At 42.0% G+C, this 20,993-nt stretch overlaps 1 protein-coding gene across 3 annotated transcripts in view; it reads right to left on the minus strand.

Annotated features, from left to right (window-relative positions):
* The window catches only part of LPP (LIM domain containing preferred translocation partner in lipoma), a 330,469-nt gene that overhangs the window by 28,647 nt on the left and 280,829 nt on the right, over window positions 1–20,993 (minus strand). For all 3 annotated transcript variants that reach the window (XM_086754441.1, XM_086754442.1, XM_086754443.1), the window contains one exon: window positions 16,187–16,356. In XM_086754441.1, the coding sequence (XP_086610567.1) occupies window positions 16,187–16,356 (170 nt within the window). The remainder of the gene's footprint in view (window positions 1–16,186; window positions 16,357–20,993) is intronic.

Genomic DNA, 20,993 nt, shown 5'->3' on the forward strand with positions numbered 1-20,993 from the left:
GGTATTCCTGATGGAAGTGCCAGTAGTTAGAGTCTGCAAGCAGAATGCAGGTGTCTCCCATGCTGTACAGCTGGAGAATTGCTAATGTAAGGATGAGCCTTGGGCACAGAAGAGCCAGCACGGCAGTAATTTTTTTACTGCCCAGCTCCAGCCATATCCTTCAAACACCCTTCCAGTCCTCATCTGTTTTAGGGTTTTTTTGTTTGTCTGTTTGTTTTTTGTTTTGTTTTTTCCCCAGTTTCTTGAGGTTTAAGTTAGAGCAGCCCATCAAACCCTGAGCTCACACAATCTTTCCTGCAACCGGCATGCTCGCCAACACGCCTCACCTTATCCTCCCAGCCCTTGCTCTGCAAGGCCTGACCTCGTCTTTTGTACGTCTGTACTGCAGTGCTGAACACACTGTTGATTTGCTCCAGGACTTCACATTCAATCTGATCACTCGCCACAGTTCTTTCACCTGGATATTAGCTTCCCCATGCTCTTCCATCCTGGAGCATCATTGCCGGGAGTGAAAATTACCAACCATTTGGAGCAGGAAATGAGATGGGGAAGTGAGTCCAGAATCAGCACCAGCCTCACTAGTTGCAACACTTCAATCCTAGACTGAGAACAGCAAACTCATGTTTTGCACAGAAATTAGTCATGGGAAGCGTTATTCTGACCACAGTTTTGACTATGATGGAGCTGTGCAGAATATGAGCTTGGGAAATGTCTTGTGAAGGAAAGAACAACCTTTCTTCACAAACAAGCAAAGTGTTCAAAGTTCTGCTAATTCACATCCAGACTACTTATATTTTTTTTCTTCTCCCCACTAAAAACTGTTCCCAAGTTAGAAGGGATTAGCAGAGTAACAAAAGGAGGAGTTTCCAGGTCAAGAATCGTGTGGAAATTCTAGCCAAATCCAAATTGTTGGAGTCTGCTCTTTGTCCCAGGGAAAAGCTGTTTGCTGCTGCTTAGTACAGAGCACAGCTGCCTCTGAAACCCAGAGTCTGCATATGCCTACAGGGAGTGTGAAAAAGAGGGAGAGAGAAAGAAAGAAAACAGCTCCCTGCCTCTCAGCGAGAGGGTTTTGTTCCTTGCTGGTTGACAGCATGGACCTTTGGACATGTGTGAGAGAACAGCAGAGAGCATTACCTGCTTGGGAACAGGACTGCTGTCCCTCTCTGTGAGGGCATCCAGATTCACTTAATTCCCTAGAAAAATAGTGAAAAGCATTAAGAGACACTTTTACCTTCCTGTCTTCATCACCTGAGGAAAGAATTTCCTGTAGCTAATTACATATTTTAGCACCAAGATAATGATTGTCCTCTAATGGTAAACATCTGCCTCCAGCCTGGGGTAGAGCCCAGCTCTGACCACAGGACCTTGGACACTGGCATTGAGCAGCTGCAAGACAAGATGGTGGTCCCTCACCTCCTGCCCTGTGATGCAGATGCAGTTACGGGAACGTGAAACTTGCTGAAATGGGATCCAGCACTGGAGGTGCCAGCTGCCGATTGTGCAGTCTCCTACTACATGCCAGCCCCATCCAGTTATCCTCTCAGCTGCCCTCCCTGCCTGGTCAAAGCCCATGTGAGGAAGCCTGCTAGCTACCAGGAGGAGCTCAGCTCTTCCCATGTTGGACTCAAAGCCCACCAAATCCATATCTGTGGCAATTTTTCCACTGACGGCATGTAGCTCTAGCTTTTAGCAGGTAACTGGTTGATGCTTATCCACAAGCCAGGCTCACTGGGCTCACTCTTCATCCCTTAGAAGATAACCAAATTCTTCCTAATATTGAGAAAAAGAAGACAAGGCTCTTCAAATGCATGCCCTACTACCTCTCCTTACCTTCTACTCTTTTGCTCATAAATGTTGAAGTATGAGTTAAACCCTGACTGTTGCCACAGTCCTGAAGTCACGTTCACTCCCATACAAGGGTGAGAGCAGGGATGTGACCCATCCACCCTCCAAGCAGAAGCAAACTCCTTTGCACATGAGGAAGTTTGCTTCCCTACTCCCCATCTCACTTCATACATCAATGCTCACCTTCTCTCAATACACAAAAAAAAACGGAAGAAAGGAAACAAACATCTTCCTCTGCCAACACATACATGCATAAGCATGCACAAATTATTTTGGAAAAATTGAAGAATCTGTAGATGGAGGAGTTAGTGCCAGATTTTAAAAATTATTAAACATTATGTACAAAGAAAACATAATGAGCTCCTACGGGATGTAGGAAAAATTACCCATGAATGAGAGGAAAATGGTTAACCACTCCTGGGTTTGCCACTGGTGAATTATTTAATAATTACTCCCCAGCAGATGGAACATATTTTTCCACCCCATTCTAGCACACTCTGCAATTTATTTACACTGCTTTAAAATATGATTATTTATTTAAAAAATAAACAAGGTATTCACAAGGGAAAAGGGAAGTAAACACAAGCTAAAGGGGGGGGGGAAGAAATCTTTTTAGCTCTTCAGTTAATTTTAGGGAATTTCCATTAAAATTCATGTGAATCTTTGTTACTTATCTTCAACTTTAAAAACTAGAAATTGAAAATTGTTAATGTAGCCAGTCTAGATTCCTCACACAATCAAGAGGGGCACTTTATGAGATGGGGCCTATGCTTTTTACACTTTCATTAACCACATTATATTGGGTACCAGAAGCCTAATTCAGCTCCTAGTAATATGAAATAAAATACTCACATCAGGATCAGTGGGAGTGGGCCCATATCTTGGAATAATTTGATTTAAAGAATCAGGTCCCTTGTCTAATCCAGAGTTGCTCTACACCCGTAGCCTGCCAAACAGCACCTTGCCATTTAATTAGCTACTTATTCTACAATGCAAAGGGTGCCATTTAGCAAAAATTGAAAATGCAAAAGGTACCATTAAGTACTGTGTAAGTGCAGGAGTATACTGCCTGCTCCCAAAATTAAAATACCAATTGTGAGCAAAAGACTTTGCTCACGCAACAGCAAAGCATGCTACTGATAACTGCAGAGTGATTTGGACAAACCTGAGGGAAAGTCTGTGAGAGGGAAAAATACTTTTCTAGGCAAATGCCAAGTCATTTCAGACCAAATTCAGGCTTCCAGATTCTTCCTGTGCAAGTCTGTGTGTATGTACAGGTATACATCAGCCACAGAAGAGCGCACAGGATCTTTACTATCCAGTTGGGCACAGAAGCTTTTATAAGCCAGAAGTCATCTGGGAGAGGAGAGGTCAAGAGACAGACCCACAGTGCAACACACAAGTTTTCATACTTTGCCCATACAAAACAAAAGACAACCCTCAGCCCAGAACCACTGTCCCCTCACCAAAGAAAAGACTAGGTGCTGTTGGTGAAACCTCTTCGAAGTTAGTTTTTTAATACTTCATTGTGATTTTCTTTAAGACCACTGAAGGTTATTTATAGATCTCAAATGTGGGAGAGTTTCATGGCAAAACCACAATCAATGGCCATTGGAGAGACAACACTTTGGAGGCAACACTTTAAAAAGTGACTAAAGAATAAGATTATGCAGTAATAAGCGTTTAAGTCAAGAGTGGATTAGCAGACCAAAAAGCAGCAAGTTCTTCAGTCATTTATGTGCCTTTGAAAGCGTTTCCCCAGGTCTCAAAGATAATTTATTTCTCATACCTTATTTCTTCTCCCCAGACCAAGAAATTCTGCAACTAATATAGATCAAAAAAACTTATTTTGCAAAAGGCATCACCTTAAAAAGTAGGGATATGATAGACTTAAATCCTACTGCAGACGTGGATGTCAATGCTTTACCAGCTAGCTAGTCCAATAAAAGGGCTACTCTATAACTATACTGATATAGTGAATGCTATACAACTTTAAAGTTAAAATAAACCACTAGAATACTATTACTTAAAGAGTTCAGACTAAGGAGAGCAAATCAATGTGTACTCCTTGCCAGGAAATGGCTCAAATACAAGCAAGTCCTCTTGTGAACTGGGAATGCTGCACTTCTCAACAAGCAAGCCAAACTGACCTCTAAAATATCAACATCCTGGAAGAATAAAAGCAAGTTCACTGAATATTATTTCTGGAAAGACAGATATCAGATTTTAAAAATTGCTTCCACCACAACAATCCAACACATGATTACAGACACAAGTACAGATGTGCACTTCTCTGCCGAGATGCAGACGCTGCCGGCAATGGCGCAAAATGCTCCCCTACCCGCTCCTGAGAATGCAGAATGGACGTGTCAAACGCCTCACGTGGAGTTATGCACCCATTTATTTTAAAGACACAAAGGATTAAATACATCTACATAAAGGAAAGAAAAAGTGTTTAAACAACAATTAAAAAAGATTGTGGCATTAATAAAGAACTCCCTTAAACCAGCACGTCACCATTAAAATAATTAATAGGGCATGCAAGACACTTCAGCGGAAAGTGAGCAGTGCTCACATTAGAGCTTTTAAAGTTTTCACATGACCTCAAGACAGACTACGGCATTTCTGTGCAAAAGTACCCTCTAAAACAGAGACGGGGGCATTCAAGTCTATAAAAAAGTGATTTTAAAATTTAACTGATATGGTCTAAGTCTAAAACGGAAAGGTTAAGGGAATATTAGAAGGGTAATAATTCTATCTGATTAAACTTTTATCCGAAGTGATAATAAAATGTTCAAAATGAATTAAGGATTTTATTAACAGATGCAGAAGCTCTATAAAAGAGTGAAATCTAAGTAACAGAGAGGAGAGGTTTTATGGTTTTTTTTTGTCTGGATAGAGGTGATATTGCTATAAAACTTTAATCTTATTGCCATGCCACAATGAAAGTAAACCTGTCAGAGGTAATAGAGCAAATCAGGACTGCTTTCTCTTCCTTCTCTATATTGCAGTGGTCCCTTTCCAACAGATAAGAAAGAATATGTGCATTCTATGTGTGGCATTGATACCAAGGGTGACACACATGCTGACGGTTTATGTGCTGGTGATTCACCTGGACTTCTGCTGGCTGCAATAGTCCCAAGCTGGTAAGTACAGGCAAGTTATATGGACCATTCCAAATGAGTACTGAGCAAAAATTGGTGCTACGCCGCTGGGGACTCTTCAGAACATTTCAGCCTTTCCAAAATGGAATTAACCATTTCAGGACTGTTTCATATATTTTAGTTGTTTATTAGTATCTTTGTGTACTAAGTGGATTGCACCAATTTCTGAGCCCTTGAACAAATGCATTTCACTACCTTAGAATGATTATGTTTAAGCAAGCCATAAATCTGTGTAACAGGATAAAATAAGACTTCTGTGAAAATTATTACTAAAAGCAGGGCATATATTACTTAGAGCAGAACTCACCCCCATTAGGACAATTTAGGCTCAGTAGCATTTGCCATTACTAATTTTTCCTTCTGCCTTGCTGCCGCTAAATTCTGGCAACTTGGTTGCCTTGGTGATGGCTGCAGTTTGTGGCAGATGCACTAGAAGACATCTTGCAAAGTGGTTTGGCTTTTCTGGGAACTCTTGAGCCTTTTGCACTTTGGCAAGAGCGCTGCGGTGGTCACCTGTGCCTCAGTGGCTATTCCATCACCCTCCGACCCATCAATGCCAGCAGCAGGCACAACCTGGCCCCCAACCTGCCTCTGTCCCAGACCGCATCCTCCATGCAAGGATCCAGGGCTCTAACTCTCTCACTCCCTGCAAAGCTTCATTGTGTGTTACAGCTGCCCCTACTTGCTGCTGAGGAGCCCAGAAGGCAGCTTCAGGGATGCCCATACCCTTCTTTCGCCCTACAGCACCCATGAGAAAAGCACAGCTCCTAAGAGGAGCAACTGACTGCAAATTGCCAGAGAGACTAGGATGTCAAACAAATATTTTTCTTTTCACAACAGAACATAAATATTTGGCAGCACATTTAATTTTAAAAGTCTGAAAGTTACTCAAATAGAGTGGAGACCGTTGCTATGATGCTCGTTTGCTTCCTAAAATATGACCAGTCACAGATGGCTTGCTGTAGGAAATATTAAATAAATTTTTTAAAGTGTTGTCTGGCTTTAACACAGATTGCATTTACACAGATACCTCCGTTGGTGGGATGCCAAGATGGTGTATTGGTTCAAACATGTTCTTAAACAAAAACCTACATTGTCAGGAGCTAATGGAATATTCATATTTAAAAACTCAATCCCTGATAATATCTGAAAGTTAATTTACATTTCAACACATTTTTTCCCCCCCTCTCTTGCTATATTTCCCTTCAGAGGAAGGGAAGATATCCAGGTTTGGCCAGTAGCAACTTTTAGGTTTTGGGCACCATAAGCATTATTTGTTTAGATTATCAGAGTAGTTTAAAAAAATACCTACATGAAGAGCATGAGGTAACATGAGAATTGGAAAACAACAGAAGGCCACTTCATGATAGAGAGTCAAACAGCAAGGATGTAAATACAATAAGCCACAGCATTAAACTATCATGTGTTAACTTCAGCAAGACAATAAAAATCAAAACAATACAAAGATCTTTTCCAATGCACAGCGTCTGCAGGGGCACATTCCTATGGTGCCTGAAGCAGCCTGTCAAATCCCTGCTTTATACCTGAAACCAAAGATCTTACAGGGGTTCTTGGTTTGTTTCTCCACTCCTCTCCAACGAAGCTCCATTTTTTGCCAACAGCAAAAGCCTTTGGAAACAAGGGCATGTAGCTTAAAGATTGACACCAATTTCCAATTCCCTGCACTTACTGCACTGCGTCAGACAGCTGGGCAGTAAGTCTGCTCTGAGAGTTACAGCATCAGGTTGCTGTGAAAAACCCGTGTTGTGCTTCTACATCAAACGTTTGCCAGGGAACAGCAGCCAGAGAAAAGCAGGGGCAATGTTGTGCAGATCTCATCACTTGTTTTAAACCACCCAGTTGCCCCACCAGCTCCTCACCGGCAAATGCGCACGGTGCCATCAATGCCTCGACTCGTACGAACAGTCCTCGCAGGAACGGGCGCAGACACGGTGACCGCAGCTCTCGCTGGCCCCGTTAACCAGCGTGCTCTGCTCCTGTGAAAGCTGCTACCTACCAGCGCACAATAATCTCTTGTCCCCAACAAACGCTACAGCACCAGAGTCAAGCTATAATCTGGTTTTACTTCTGCCCAAAATACCCCAGGGGACGATTTACCTCTGTCAATATCGTATTCGGCCCACAGCTTTATAATCAATGCAGCTGAGAAAAAAGAAACAAACATACTTGCAATTTACTTTGACCCTTCACAAGCACCAAACACTCACCATACTCTCAGAATCAATAAACTTTTTCTCCTGTCATCATTCATGCTTGTTGCACTTTCCCCTAAACTGGCACGATTTTGTTGTTTTTTTCTAACCAGAAATCTACCGGGCCCACTGGGGTTTCCGCGCAGGTGAGATGGCGAGTTGAACAGTTTCCTCTACTGCAAACAAACCTCGCGTGCAGGCAAACTGACGTCCCGGCGCGAAGCAGCAGCGGCAGGACGCTAGAGGGAGGATCGGCTCGCAGACAGAGCTTTTGCCAGAGAGAATTCCTCGGAGTGTGGCTTCCCCAAGGATACGGCTGAAGCGGCACGCTGCAAAAGCCTGCTCGCCTCCCTGGCACTCCAGCTTGCAAATGGCTATCTGGACCTGAGCATGAGCGCATCTGGAACCAGAGAGTGAGCGAGACAAGGTTTTCTGTTCTCGGCCAGGCTGCAAAGGGGAAAGCGTGCCTGCTAAACCCAAACACAGCCCTTCCAGGACAGATTCAGCTCTGTCACTGGCAGGCATCACAGACTGGCTGCAAGGCCTGTGCTTTAACAGCAGCTCTGCTGGCACAGGAACAGGGTGCAAAATAATCAATAGAGTTTGCTAAAATTATTAACTCTGTATTTACTTCAGTGACCTCTGACTTTTTTTACCTCTAGACACTGTGCAGCACTCTGACATCACTGCATTAGAAAGAACAGAGCAAACTCAACAATACACAGACCTGATGGAAACGCACACCTAAATTATAGGCCCTATTTCAAATAAATCACAGCCTTTCCAAAATAATTGTCTTCAGCCGTTTGAATTGACAAATAACTATGCTGGGTTACAAGCAAGCAGTAGGACACCATGGAAGGGAACACCGTTGTGGTACCTCCCACCCTTCTGGGTTTTCCAAGAGCCCTCACTCAGCTCTTAGCTGCTCGTTCACATTCATGCTCAGTCCCTAAGCAGCAGTGGCTTGAGCAGGGTAAGAAAAGAAAGGTAGCTCATTCACCTGAAGATCTTCGCATGCTGAACTGCAACTAGGCAGAATATTGGGATGTGGAAAAATATGAGGTGTACACTGCAGGCCTTGTTTGTGGTCCTGGACAGGTCACTCAAGCTCATAGCTGGAGGAAGTGGGGCTAGAAAAGACCATGGACAATGGTCTGCCCTTGCCTAGAGAAGGCTCTACTAGATCTTAAATGTTCTTTACAGATGTTTGCCTCACCTATCATTGAAGGCTTTCAGCAATGGAGATCCATGTCATAAACAAACTGCATTTAATCTTCTCGAGGTCAGTTATCTATCTGCAACATGGAGGCAACGTCACTGCCTTTCCCCCCGATTTGCTGCTGTTTACCAGGGAGGTTTTTAGAGGCAGAGGCTATCACCTGTCGTTCACTGACACACCACAATGAGAGTTTATTACAGTGGGATCTCTAGATGTTACTCAGGTAGCAAAGGGTGAAAGCAGCAAATAGTTTACTGAGGAGGTGGTGCAGTACAACTGAAAGAAAAGCAGAGCTGAATGCTACAAACTCTAGACATGGCTTGCCATTTAATACACATATACATTTGACTGCAAATGAGGAAGATTTTCCCACTAATACAAAGATGCTGGTGCACAAGACTTTATTCTTTCCTTATAAGCTGTTTCTGCAAGCTTTCAAAGGCAGACAAGAGTTGAGCTACCTTTTAAAGAGAAATCTCAACACATAGCTTGAAGTCATTGCTAGATGACTTCACCATCCCCTTGACTGTACTATGATCCATAAGCAGATGCACAGCCAGGAGCCATAAAATCCCACTGATCATGCAGAACGGGAGACTATTTTCTTCCTAAGAATATACAGCTAGTCAGTGGAGTTCACCCTGTGAGGCGAGAAATTTACTGAATGGCAGCAGCTGGTCCTTCACAATATCATTTTTTTTTCAGTTACATAAGAACTTCCTCCACAACGCTTCCCATGGTATACTTTTTCTAGATTATACATGTCAAATCAATTCTTAGTTCATATAATGAAATATGAAAAATGCCTCTAATTATAAAAGTGCAAGGCAGAGAAAGGAAGACAATTCAAGTTGTGATGGCTGCCAACACATGCAGAAGGAAAGAGCTGGATTCTACCAAGCCATCACAAAAGTCTCAAGCAAGCCCAAGTGTGGAGGAGGAATCTTCACCTAATAAAGACACATTCTTAAAGATGGACCACGGGACATGATCCATCCATCCCTAGCAAAACTTTGACCTACCAAGACATCACTAAACTAGTTAATCAGCACTTCATGCCCAGTCTTCCAACACAGACATAGCTATTAAGATGCTGTCACTATGGGGACTTTTCAAAAAAATAGCTCCCTCGTAACACTATCATTGGTATCATCAAGTTGCTGTACCTCCAAAATCTATAGCTGGTCTTCCTCTAAAGCAATGCTCTGCTCAGCTTTCTGGAAAGTCAGTTACAGCAAGGTGTGGCCCGATCCTCTCACTATCTTCAATGTCAATGAGCTGCATTTGCAACAGTCAACAACATGAAGGCAAACAGCAACTGTAGGTTGAAAACAGGGTGCACTACACCTTTAATCACATCAAGTGATTTGGAATAGTTAGCCAAGCACATCCTGCTGCACTGAAAAAGGAATAAATTTCATCCTCTTTAAGCCACTCTAAGCAGACAAATGTCTGGTTTCACTCAAAGAATCCTCCACCAAGGTGAGCCCAGTGCAATTCTTGGCAGGCTCTCCTGTCTTCCAAGAGCTCACTAGGAATTTCTCCTCTTACAGCCTTGGTTTGTAGACTTCTTGTCCTGTCCTTGTTGAACAGTGAGATCAATTGGCCTTGTCCTCTTTGATATGAGCCTCTGAATCTCTACAGAGGAGTTCCTCTACAGCATACCTCATCATCTCATAGTATGCTTTCTCCCCTTTCTTTATACAGTTTAGAAAGGAAGTTATTGACCCCTGCCTCCCCACAGAGGAACCTTTTCCTGCTGCCTAGTGACAAAATAAGAGGTGTGACCCAACCCCTATAAGAGCTGGTAGGCCACTGAAAAAACAGATGAAGGCTTCAAAAGGGTCAGCTAAGTTCAGCATCCATCCCAGTTTTGTCAGAAGCTGCTTCATTGACATATTCTCTCACACATGCATGTTTTTGTACCTCCTAGACCTGGACTCCTGGAAGCTCCAGGTGCAGCTTATGCAATAGCACTCCATCTTCCTCTGTTTTATGCCCTGATTGCACAAGGTCACTAACCACTCAGAGCAGTAGCACTGAGTTATGGATGCCACTCCTCCCCCAGCTTCCATCTAAATGGGTTATATCAGCTGTTGCTAGGTGGTCGTAATAGAAAGGGCTTGTTACAGTCTTAAGGGATTTATTCATTTTTCATATTCATTCATCATTACAAATGATGATCAGTTTACCAGAAACGACAGTCTTCCCTTGCCATGATTTTTTTCCAAATAAGTTACCAGCTGGGTCTAGACTGGCAAAATTAAGGCTAATGATCAATAGGAATTAAACATGTGTGCAAACCAAAACTCTGGACCCATTTTGCATCTGCTATGCCCACAGACCTCTTCTGCAGTGGGTAAGAAATACCCAGGGCAGGAGCCCACTGCTGCCTGGCGCAGCCAAGCTGTGCCTCTCCACTACGGCAGCTGAGACTTAATGCTTTTAGATCCACAGGTCACAGGTTCAGCTCCCTGCTGCCGATGACTCACACAGGAGCACTGAACTAAAACTAGCAACACCAGCTTTTTTCTAGGAGAGGATTGAAGAAGAGCATTGATCTCAATGAAACATTTCGAGGACAGAAAAATTCCACCACGTAAAGAGTGCGTGACTTCTCTTTATTTTATATTTTTGTTCCAGTTGTCATTTTGAATTCAAACGCTTTGGAAAGCAGGCATAATAGTCTTAATGATCCCATTGAGCAGTTTAAATTCAAATTGTGGAGCACTCGCAATACCATGCTGGCAGCACTTTCCATAAATTACTCTCAAATTCAATACATTGCTTGACAAAAACAAGAATAAAGGGTTTTTTAGTTTAAAAAGAAGAAAACTTGTATCATAAAAAAAAATCTTTAAATTATAGTTTCTCTTTTCTGGTCCAATTTAAATTGTTATATGGTTGCTAAATTAGTGCTGTAATCTCTGCTTACAAATTGCAGAATTATTTTTAAAAATAGATGTAATTTTACTGCAGGGATCAACCTTACACTTTAAACTGTATGTGCTGGAGGTAGCTGCTCTTGCACAGCTTTCAAACCACCTCACTCATGGGCACACATGGGACGAGGTCTACAATACCAGTCACACTGAGGCCAATAGCAGTTTTACCAGAGATTTCAATGAGCACAAATTTGAGTTAACACTGACATTTCAGAATCATTAGCAAATTCAAGCTTTCCCAGGATGCTCAGCGGTCACCAGTAGCTCTAGTCGTACCATTTCCTAAATTATCAGCATTCTTCTTGTGCTCTGGTCTGAACTACCTTCTCCTACTGAACTACAGCCTCTGATACACCAGAAAGTTAGAAGCCAGTAGGAGAGAAACCTTGACAATATGGGGTTTGTTTTTTTCCACTCACAAACCAAATAATCAGGGAAAAAAGTGGAACAATACAATCCTGAGTTTAAAACTGGGGAACGCAGTGATCAGGGCAAAACTTCCATGCATAATTCTTCCCCCTTCAAGCACGTCCACAGCTTTAGTACTATAGAAAGATGAACCTCACCCTGGAAAATCCTTGTAAGTGATCTTTGAGGTATGGTTTAAGGTCATGTCCTCAGTATCTTGCAGCACACAGCAGAAACAGGAAACCTCAATCCTTGGGTCTTCATAGGGCACTGCAGAGCATACCCACCATTTTCCCCCACTCTAGCTAGACATGTAGATATGAGACAGTTTATTTCCTCTCCAACTGCTCATCATTTCTAGTCCACCATGTCTCTGAACTCTCTTTCATCTGATCCTGGCTATTTTTGCTTTGCTTGGTTAGTTATTTCTGCTTTCTTGTCCCCTTCCCCATCACACCATGGTCCTTCCCTCAGGGCCTAGTGGTGGGTCACATTGACTTGGACATGACAGAAGAAACCCTCAGAGGCCAGGAGCATCTGCAAGATCTTGTTGCTTTTTGCGCTAACTGCAGGCGCTCAGCACCTCTCAGCCTCAGAGAGTTTATCTCCAACTGCCAACTACTGGACTGCCAGGAAAGGGGATAAAAAAAAATGGAGGAAATCTTCCACGTCCTGGAGAAAGTCATCAGGACATCAAAGAACATCCCGTTCACAAAATAGCAGCATCGTTCTTGCCAGATCAGTGTGTCTGGTTAACCTTGTGTTCAGTCCTTATGATAATACAGTATTTGGAAAGCAGACAGCTGGCACTGCTCTAACATCTTGCTCTTCAATCTTTTATAAGACTGGTTCCACTGATATTACTCTCAACCTTTTCTCTGCACTGAGCCCAGTGCTAAAATCTCTTCAACTACTTAGAGGAAGCAGACCAAATGTTTTTTCAGTAATTTGCTCTGTAAGAAAGGGGAAAAGTATACTGATAACATACTGCAGACACAGCATTCATCACATGTACAGTAATATGCTGGTTACACTGGAAACCCTATCGTGATATTTCAGATGTTACTTGACTGTCGTAATGACTAGGAGACATCTGTCTCCTATTAACACTTTATTTTTTACAGTTGCTTTTAGTTCAGCAGAAGTGTCTTAATGGAGAAGACTGGTACTCTTTTAGAAACAACATTAATAATGAAAGAATCCTTGGATACAGAACAAAACCAGCAAACACATTGGCAACAGAACTCACTGCATTCGTAAGATGTAACAGGAAATGATAGTGACTGGCTTTTGGGTGGGGGGATTTTTGCATGAAAGAAATTAACTCTGGTACTCAAACTCCTATTAGGAAAAACATTTTTTAAACAGGTGATTGATCTTACACATTAATTCAAACTTCCGGGGAATTTCATCTTAACTGGGTCACTGATAAATAAAACCAGAAACAAAAACAAAAAAACAACCCTTCTGCAGGCTATTTAGGCATGGTATTGACTAACTAGTAATTAAATACAGCTCTTCACAGTAATCTTAATTATGGCTTCACTCCACCACAACTAAGAAGAGTCACATAATAAAACTGACAAGATTAGTCAATTCTAACTGTTGAAAAACGTGTATTTTTATTTTTGCACATAGTTTTTATGCGCATATGGCCACAAGTCACACAAGGAAATTATTAAAAAAAATCAAAGAACTCAGGAATTTATATATCACAACCGGGCAAACATTGTAGTTCATTTTCTTTATACAAATGAAGCAGCTTGCCTAATGACTTCCACAATAGGTCAAGAGTTTTGGACTTGGGGAAATGAGGATGTGTGCTAGGAACCATTGTGAATTAGGTACACCAGTAAACAAGCTTCATTGAATTACTCAGATTTATACCAGCTGAGAATCCTGTTTTCTCAGCTGGCCACAGCCACAGTTAGCTATGCAATCTTGGACTAGTCATACAGGCTCCACCTTTCATGGGAATTCAGGTCCACAGGAATCTGAGTCTGGGATCTTCAGTCCCATTGATTTCCTACAGAACTAAGGGTCCAAGTGTCCCAAGTTCTTTTCTGATAACAGGACTTGGGAAAGCTCCAGAAAAAAAAATCAGAGGCCAAAATTCAGCAAAATTCTTAAGCACAGACTAGATTTTAGGCAGGTCATTAAGCCTCACTGACTTAAGTATGACTGCATCACACATCTAAAGGCAAAAGCACTCAAGATGGTGCCACTGCAATTTAAGGGCCCCCAACCTATTTGCAAGAACAACTTGCAAACCTATCTCAGGCCCTCAGCATACTCAGGCACTCAACATCGACCTCATTTCATTGAAAAATATCAGTGAAACGTGCACTCTAGGACAAAAATCCCTCAGGCCTAAAGCCAGTATCATAGCAAATGCCTAGATCCTGTGTAGATCTGGTTTTTGAGCATATCAGAGTCTTGAGCTTTCTGAAGGGTATTGAGACTTAGGCTCCCAACACTTCCACATTGAAGAGCTTAACGCGTGCTTGGGTGTTTCTTCGCTGCATCAGATTGCCAGATTCCTGCTTTCCATTTCCCACTCACGGTACCAGCTGTCCAGCTACACATATGTAGCCCCACCAGCATCACCACCCTTTCCCCTGCATATGCCGCAGCAGATGGATCCAGACGTGTTCTGGGTTAAGCCATAACCAGGTTTTTGTGGACTGCACAGATAAACATTTAAAAGCCCCCTTCTGGTTATATAAAAGAAAGCTATCAAACGTTTACTCTTTCCTCTGTACTCAGAGCTGCAAAGCCATATCATAGAATGTACAAATGCAGATGCAACCAGGCAATTACCATTTGTTTATCCCTTAAATAGATAGAAGATAAATTTGAAAGAAAACAAGGAACAGAATCCTTCTCCCTTTCTTTTTTTATCCTTTTATCTCCCAATGTAGGAAGTTTACTGAACCCTTGCCAACAATTCACTCCAGCTAATGAAGTGTATAAGTAATGGGATTAAATAATCTTAAACCATTACTACAGTGGCTAATGCAGATGTTTTCCCAAACTAAAGTAGATGAGTGGTGAAGAATGTGTGCTTGATTTAAAAAAAAAAAAAAAAAGAGGAAAAGAAAGTATCAATCTGCAAGCAGATGAAGTCAATTCCAGCCTGAAGTCAATGAAAAGTTTAATACCAGTTACATAGAGTTGCTCCGATCACATTACAAATGCATCTTTCTAAAGTCTGCAGTGCTTTGCACATGGTCAAACCTGCCAAGAAATTAACCTTAAATTTTTTATGGTGCAATCATTTTAGTGCAAACAAAAATGGAAATGGTTTAAAAGGTACATATTCCATCAAAAGATGATTTAGTTTTTAAAAGCCAATTAACAAGGCCCATCTATCACTGCCATTGCAAATAAAACAGAATCCTCCCTTTTTACATTAAATGTTTGAGCAATAACCCCACTGCAAATGCTGTGCAGCAACAGCAGGAATAAAGAGATATTGGTGGTATTTTCAGAAATACAAATTATTGCTTTCACTATTATTGGAATTCCAGAAGTGTCAAGAAAAGCATCAATTTTTATTTTCAGAAGTGCAAATCCAATTCTGGAAGGGTCTCAGGTTCAGTGTTCATAAAAAGAACTCTGAATTGGAGGTTTAGAGAAAGACCTATCAACACGTTAAGAATGTTCTGGTGCTTTTCTTATTCTAAATTACAAGGATTATCCCTATATGCTGCATGGTAAGGTCACAGCAAGGTAAGGCCTCAGGCATGTTATGTGATGTTTCTTTAATTTGTAACTGTGCAACAGGTTCCAGCTAGCTCTTATGGGAGCCTGTTAAAAGGTACAGCTCCTCAAAACAACTGTTAATTGTTTGCTTAAAGAGCTTGTTGGAGGTATTAAATGAAGTCTCAAGGTAATGTAAATTTCAAAAGATATTAAATTCAAAGACTCTTAGTTCAGTGGAAGAACTTCCATTAATATCATCAAGCAATGCAAAGGTCTTAATTATAGAAATTTTAGTGCTATCGTGCATCCCACCTTAATCTTAGTGGGCACCACAACCTGTAAGGGTTTTGGTATTGGGATTCTCAACACAGAAAGCTTCTGAGAATAACACTACCTCTTTGCTGCACAGTTTGCTCCTTACAGAACTGAAACCATCATAAAAATCACTTTTTTCCCCTTCTTTGACCACTTCATTTCAGAGATAGGTTAGATTAGGAAATGAAGTTAACCCAGGAAGCTGAAAAGATCCGAGTTCTTTCGAAGACCATAGAAAAAATGGTGGCCACGGTACTGCTATGAGATTGTCAAGTTTGAACTTTAAGGCAAGTGTATGGCAATGAAAGAAATCAATGTTTCCAATATCCGTGCATTAAAATTAGGCTGCAAACAAGCATGGGTACTTACAATATAGCAGGGCTCGCAGTAGGCTTTCTTCTCCACAGCGTAGAAAGGCTGTCCCCTCAGCTTGTTGTTGCACATCATGCAGGTGAAGCACTCCACATGGAAGACTTGGTCCATGGCTGTGCAGCCAGTGCCTTCCCCAACAACATTCTCCCCACAGCGGGCACAGCGGCCTGTCACCGAAAGGAAGGGGCATGAGTCAAAGCAAGCTCCTCATCTCAAATGCAGAGAAAGTCCTCCTACACACCTGTGCTGCACAGTGGCTAAGGGGGACATGGCAGCTCAGTCAACAGAAGAGCAATTGGTGCCACAGGTGGCAAAGATGCAGTGCCACTGGAAGGCACTCTGATGCTGGCCCATATGAAAAAGATCTAGAGAGGCTTAAACCTGGCTTCCAAGACTGCACTGATATCACTTCTACTACTGCTGCTAGCCAGTGATCTTCATGAGGAGTTTAAGCCCCAGATGCAAACCATTCAACTATCATCTAACCCAGCTATATAGTCATTCTCTGCTCCTCAGTCAGATGGGATAAACCTGTGCCTAAAGCCTTGTGTCCACATGAAAGGATTTTGTGGTAGGATGCCTTGTAAAGTTGCCTGGTGGCAGCACAATTGTTACCATTTAAATAGTAGTTTTTGCTTGTACAGCTTAAACCAATTCCCTCAATGGAGCCACTTATACTGGGCAAAACAATTTCAGTTTTTACAGTTTTACCAGTATAGCAGTATCAATCCTCGTGCTCTTGCTAACGTGCTGATGCTGAGCTAGTTGATATTTTAAATAAAAAGTAGTAGCTAAAGACTGAGTGATTACAAAGTGCAATATGATCTCTTACATGTAAAAATGACTTTTTTTTTTCTGTTTGAAGATTAATATGGATTAAGATATTGTAAATATTTAAAGCACAGAAACTATTCCTCAAGACACTGATGTGTGGGTGTTTTATTCTTATCATACTTCAAGAAAGGTGCATCAGAAGCTGATAGTAAGGACTCCAAGTAAAGACAAGCCCTAAGAGCTCTGGCTGTTTCTGGAAAAGGTCCCTAATGCCACATACAAACACATAACACACAAAAAATCTACACACACACACACACACACACACACACACACACACACACACACACACACACACACACACACACACACACATAAAAGAGGCTTGCTTGCCTTCTTCAGATTGTTGTTGAAAATGTTACATGGCAGACATTTAAACTGAAGACAGGACTTCAGAGAAAGAGGGTTTCTTAGATCATGGGAAAGATATCTTCTTAGTGAAGATAGCAGAGCAAAGATGATGGAAGAGGGTGAGTGGAAGGCACACCTTTGCAATTTTCTTTTGCCTTCATTTGAGTTCTGGAAAATGGAGATATCCCATGCAATTCTGATGCCTTTACCAGCAATTAGTGTTGAAAATAATTAATGCACAGAGTCATAGAAGGTATTTAGAACAACCTCAGCCACCCTACGCAGGTGAGCCCCACTAAAGGCAACAGAGCAACTATGGTCTGGGGCTTTGTCCCACTCAAAATGGTATTCTCCAGCTGCATATACAAATAATATGTTCCTAATAATCCAGCAACGATACGATGTTCTCTCATACCACAGTCTGTGTTTCTTGGCCTTTTCAAACAAATACTGCAAAACTTCGTAAAAGGACTTGGACGTGTCTCGTCGTCCCAACAGCAGGGCTGCTGTCCTTGTGCAGTGCACCATCCATGTCCCCGCAGTGATGACTTCTTCCCTGCCTGATTCCAATAGGCAGGATCCAAGGAACAAAGCATGTAAGCTACTTTTGGATTCCTCAGGATGTGGCAGAATGATATATATACACATTTGAGATATATTAGGAAAGCTTGGAAAAGAACCCAGATCGTTCTGCTTTGCTACAATGGCATAACCGTAGTTGGCATTATACAGGACAGACAGCTCCTGACTCAGGCAGCTCCCAGTCTGAGCAATGTGGAGAGAGAAGTCACCAGATAAATACAGACAATCCTGGAAACCCTCCAAAAAGGAATTAATAATGTTGTTTTTAAACTTAACTTTCTTTCGCATTTGTTATTAGCATTTTGATTGACAGTGTTGTGCTTTAATCACTCCACTGTAATGCTTCTTGTGAAGACTCCTTTTTTACAAGCAGAGAAGGAATGCAGCGTTCCCAGCCTGGTGGTGAGGCTACAGAGCATGGGGGAAGAATGGAAAAAACCATGAGCACTAGAAAAAAAAAATCCCACTGGAGCACTGGAGAGAACCACAGGAGCAGTACTGCTCTGGGAAGGAGGCAGAGGAGACCTACTGTATACAACACAGGAGCTGCATGTGCAACAGGAGAGCAGCACTCAGTCCTGTGTGCGGGCAGGACCGAGTGTGCTCCAGGGCCTTCTCCAAACTGCTTGCGTAGCTGGGCTGTAATATGAAGAGACGTCTGGGGAGCAGTTAATATCTCTATATATAAAACATGAAATTGAAAGCCATTAGTGTATTACTTTACACAGTGTTTTTCCAGAGGGAATATTCTGCTGAAGAATTTATTTTCCCTGGTGTACCATTCTGTGATCATCCGGTAATATTTTTATGAGGCATTTGGACATGGAATAATGTAGTGTCTATGCAAACACTTCTCAGCTTTCTTTGTTAACATCTCAGTAGAATATGTGGGAATCTTTTCTCCCCTCCCCCGCCTCCTCTTCTCACATTCATAATTTAGCCAGCCCTTGTATACTTCAACATTTATCTTCCTCTTTGACCAAGGCATCTCTCCATTTGCTGGAGAAGCTGTCTATATGTAGACTGTACTTCTTGAGTAAGGAGACCTGAATCTGTTTCCAAACTCACATATATATTCTTGTAATCTCTGATAAATCACTTTGTGCCTTTGTATTGCCATCCTCTCTTTGAGCAAAGGGCATAAAGACATCTTCTCTGCCTCCCAAAGGTGCCCTGAGGCTACATTCCTACACAGCTCTAAGGCATTCCCCAACTACGCTGCTGGTGGCCAGGTACAAACCAAAGAGCAGCACAACAGAAGCCTTGGCCAACTCCTCCCCTTGAAGTTGGCATTTCCTTAGGCTTTCCTTCCTCTTTCTGGGTTTTTCCACAGAAGATTCCCATTCAGGCAGCAACAGACTTAACCTGTCCACATTTATGAGAAGTCCAGCTTCTTCTATTATGTACACAGACAGAAATGCTCCTATAAAATCTCACACAGGAAAGCTTAAAGAAAGCTTCCTTTTTTTTCTAAATTTATATGCAAATCATAACATTATGTCTTGGAGCAAACCATGTTTTTCGTGAGACATGGGCACTCCAGTGAGAATCAAAACACAAGCTCTGTGCCTAGCAACACCTCCAACTGACTCATTCGCCTGAAGGGTAAAAGCAAGTAAGCCAAAATATTCAAATTTGGGAGCTTACAGTTAGGTGGCTGGATCTACATAAAGGCATGTGAGCAAGTACACAGCCGATCTGGCTTGCAGTGATGCAGCCATTAGAGACTGCACCTTCTGCAGACCTTGGTGCAATCTGGGAACTCACACGACTTCTGTAAAAGCTGGTCAATTCTCCCAACTCCTGCACCTCACTCAAACTGGGTTGAAAACGGCTATTAGTTTCAAATGTTGTTGGTGAGGGAGGAACTGACAAGCAGACAGGCACATGCACACAGGCAGCGGGATTGCACAAGCCTCATTTCCTTAGAAAACCAGAAAAACCTCACTAAAAACAATGTATCTATCATTGTGTCTGATAAAAACAAAACAAAGGTCTGCTTTTCCTGTGTGCCAATTACCAACGGCGAAGGTATTTGTGGTTGGACTCACCACAATTAAGTGCCCACACATGTTCCCCATTTTAATATTTTCACACTGGTTGAAATAACCCAGTCCGTTGTGTGCTGAACACCCATGAGTGAATACAGAACAAGTTGCACTGCTTATTGGGAAAGAAGTAGCAAAGGCAAAGCTTGCAAGACTCAAGAACAAACAGATTGCACAAAAAAGATTACACAAATAATCTAAGAGAAAAATAGCAGGCAGCGTATTACAGTAGAAACATAGAACAACGTGACCCATTTGCTTCCCACAGAGACAAACAGCACTTAAAAGGCAGCTTAAAGACAAAGGACAAATTTAGTACTAAACTGTGCAAAGATGAAACTGTCATTTTAACATTCTTCTTTTGCCCCTTCAGACCTTTTTAGGACCTTTTTCAAGATCATTTCAGCACAACTAGAAGGTGATAAGTTGGCAGCAAGCCTGGAAGACTGGATTTGTCTATTTTTGCATGAAAGAGGTTCCTAACTTTGGCCATGACCTTCCTCAGCCCAGCCTGGCTGTCGCATAGAATCATAGAATCATAGAATGGTTAGGGTTGGAAGGGACCTTCAAAGGTCATCTAGTCCAACCCCCCTGCAAGGAGCAGGGACATCCCTGACTAGGTCAGATTGCTCAGAGCATGTTGGTCTTACCTTGGGGGGTGATACAGAGGTGCTCACAGAGGCTTTCCTGGTGAAACTGCTGGAAATGCCATCATTACTGGGTGGATCACGGGGAAAGAGTTCAGCAGCTGAAAGGAAACATCAGCTACTATATTCTGAAACCTCCTCACGTACTGTCTTCACTTGTATAAAAAATCTGAAATATTACAAGTCTGAAGGAAGAGGGGGAAGGGAAGAGAGGACCTCCTATTGCACATGATGCACATTCTAACTTCTCATTATTTTATTACTACATGTTTTTTGCTATACCACTACAGATTGTGGCTGCTCAGATTGTGGAACAGCCGTGTTTTGCTAGGTATTGGACAA

The sequence above is a fragment of the Chlamydotis macqueenii genome, chromosome 9, assembly GCF_036417535.1.
Source record: "Chlamydotis macqueenii isolate bChlMac1 chromosome 9, bChlMac1.mat, whole genome shotgun sequence".
Lineage (NCBI taxonomy): Eukaryota > Metazoa > Chordata > Aves > Otidiformes > Otididae > Chlamydotis > Chlamydotis macqueenii.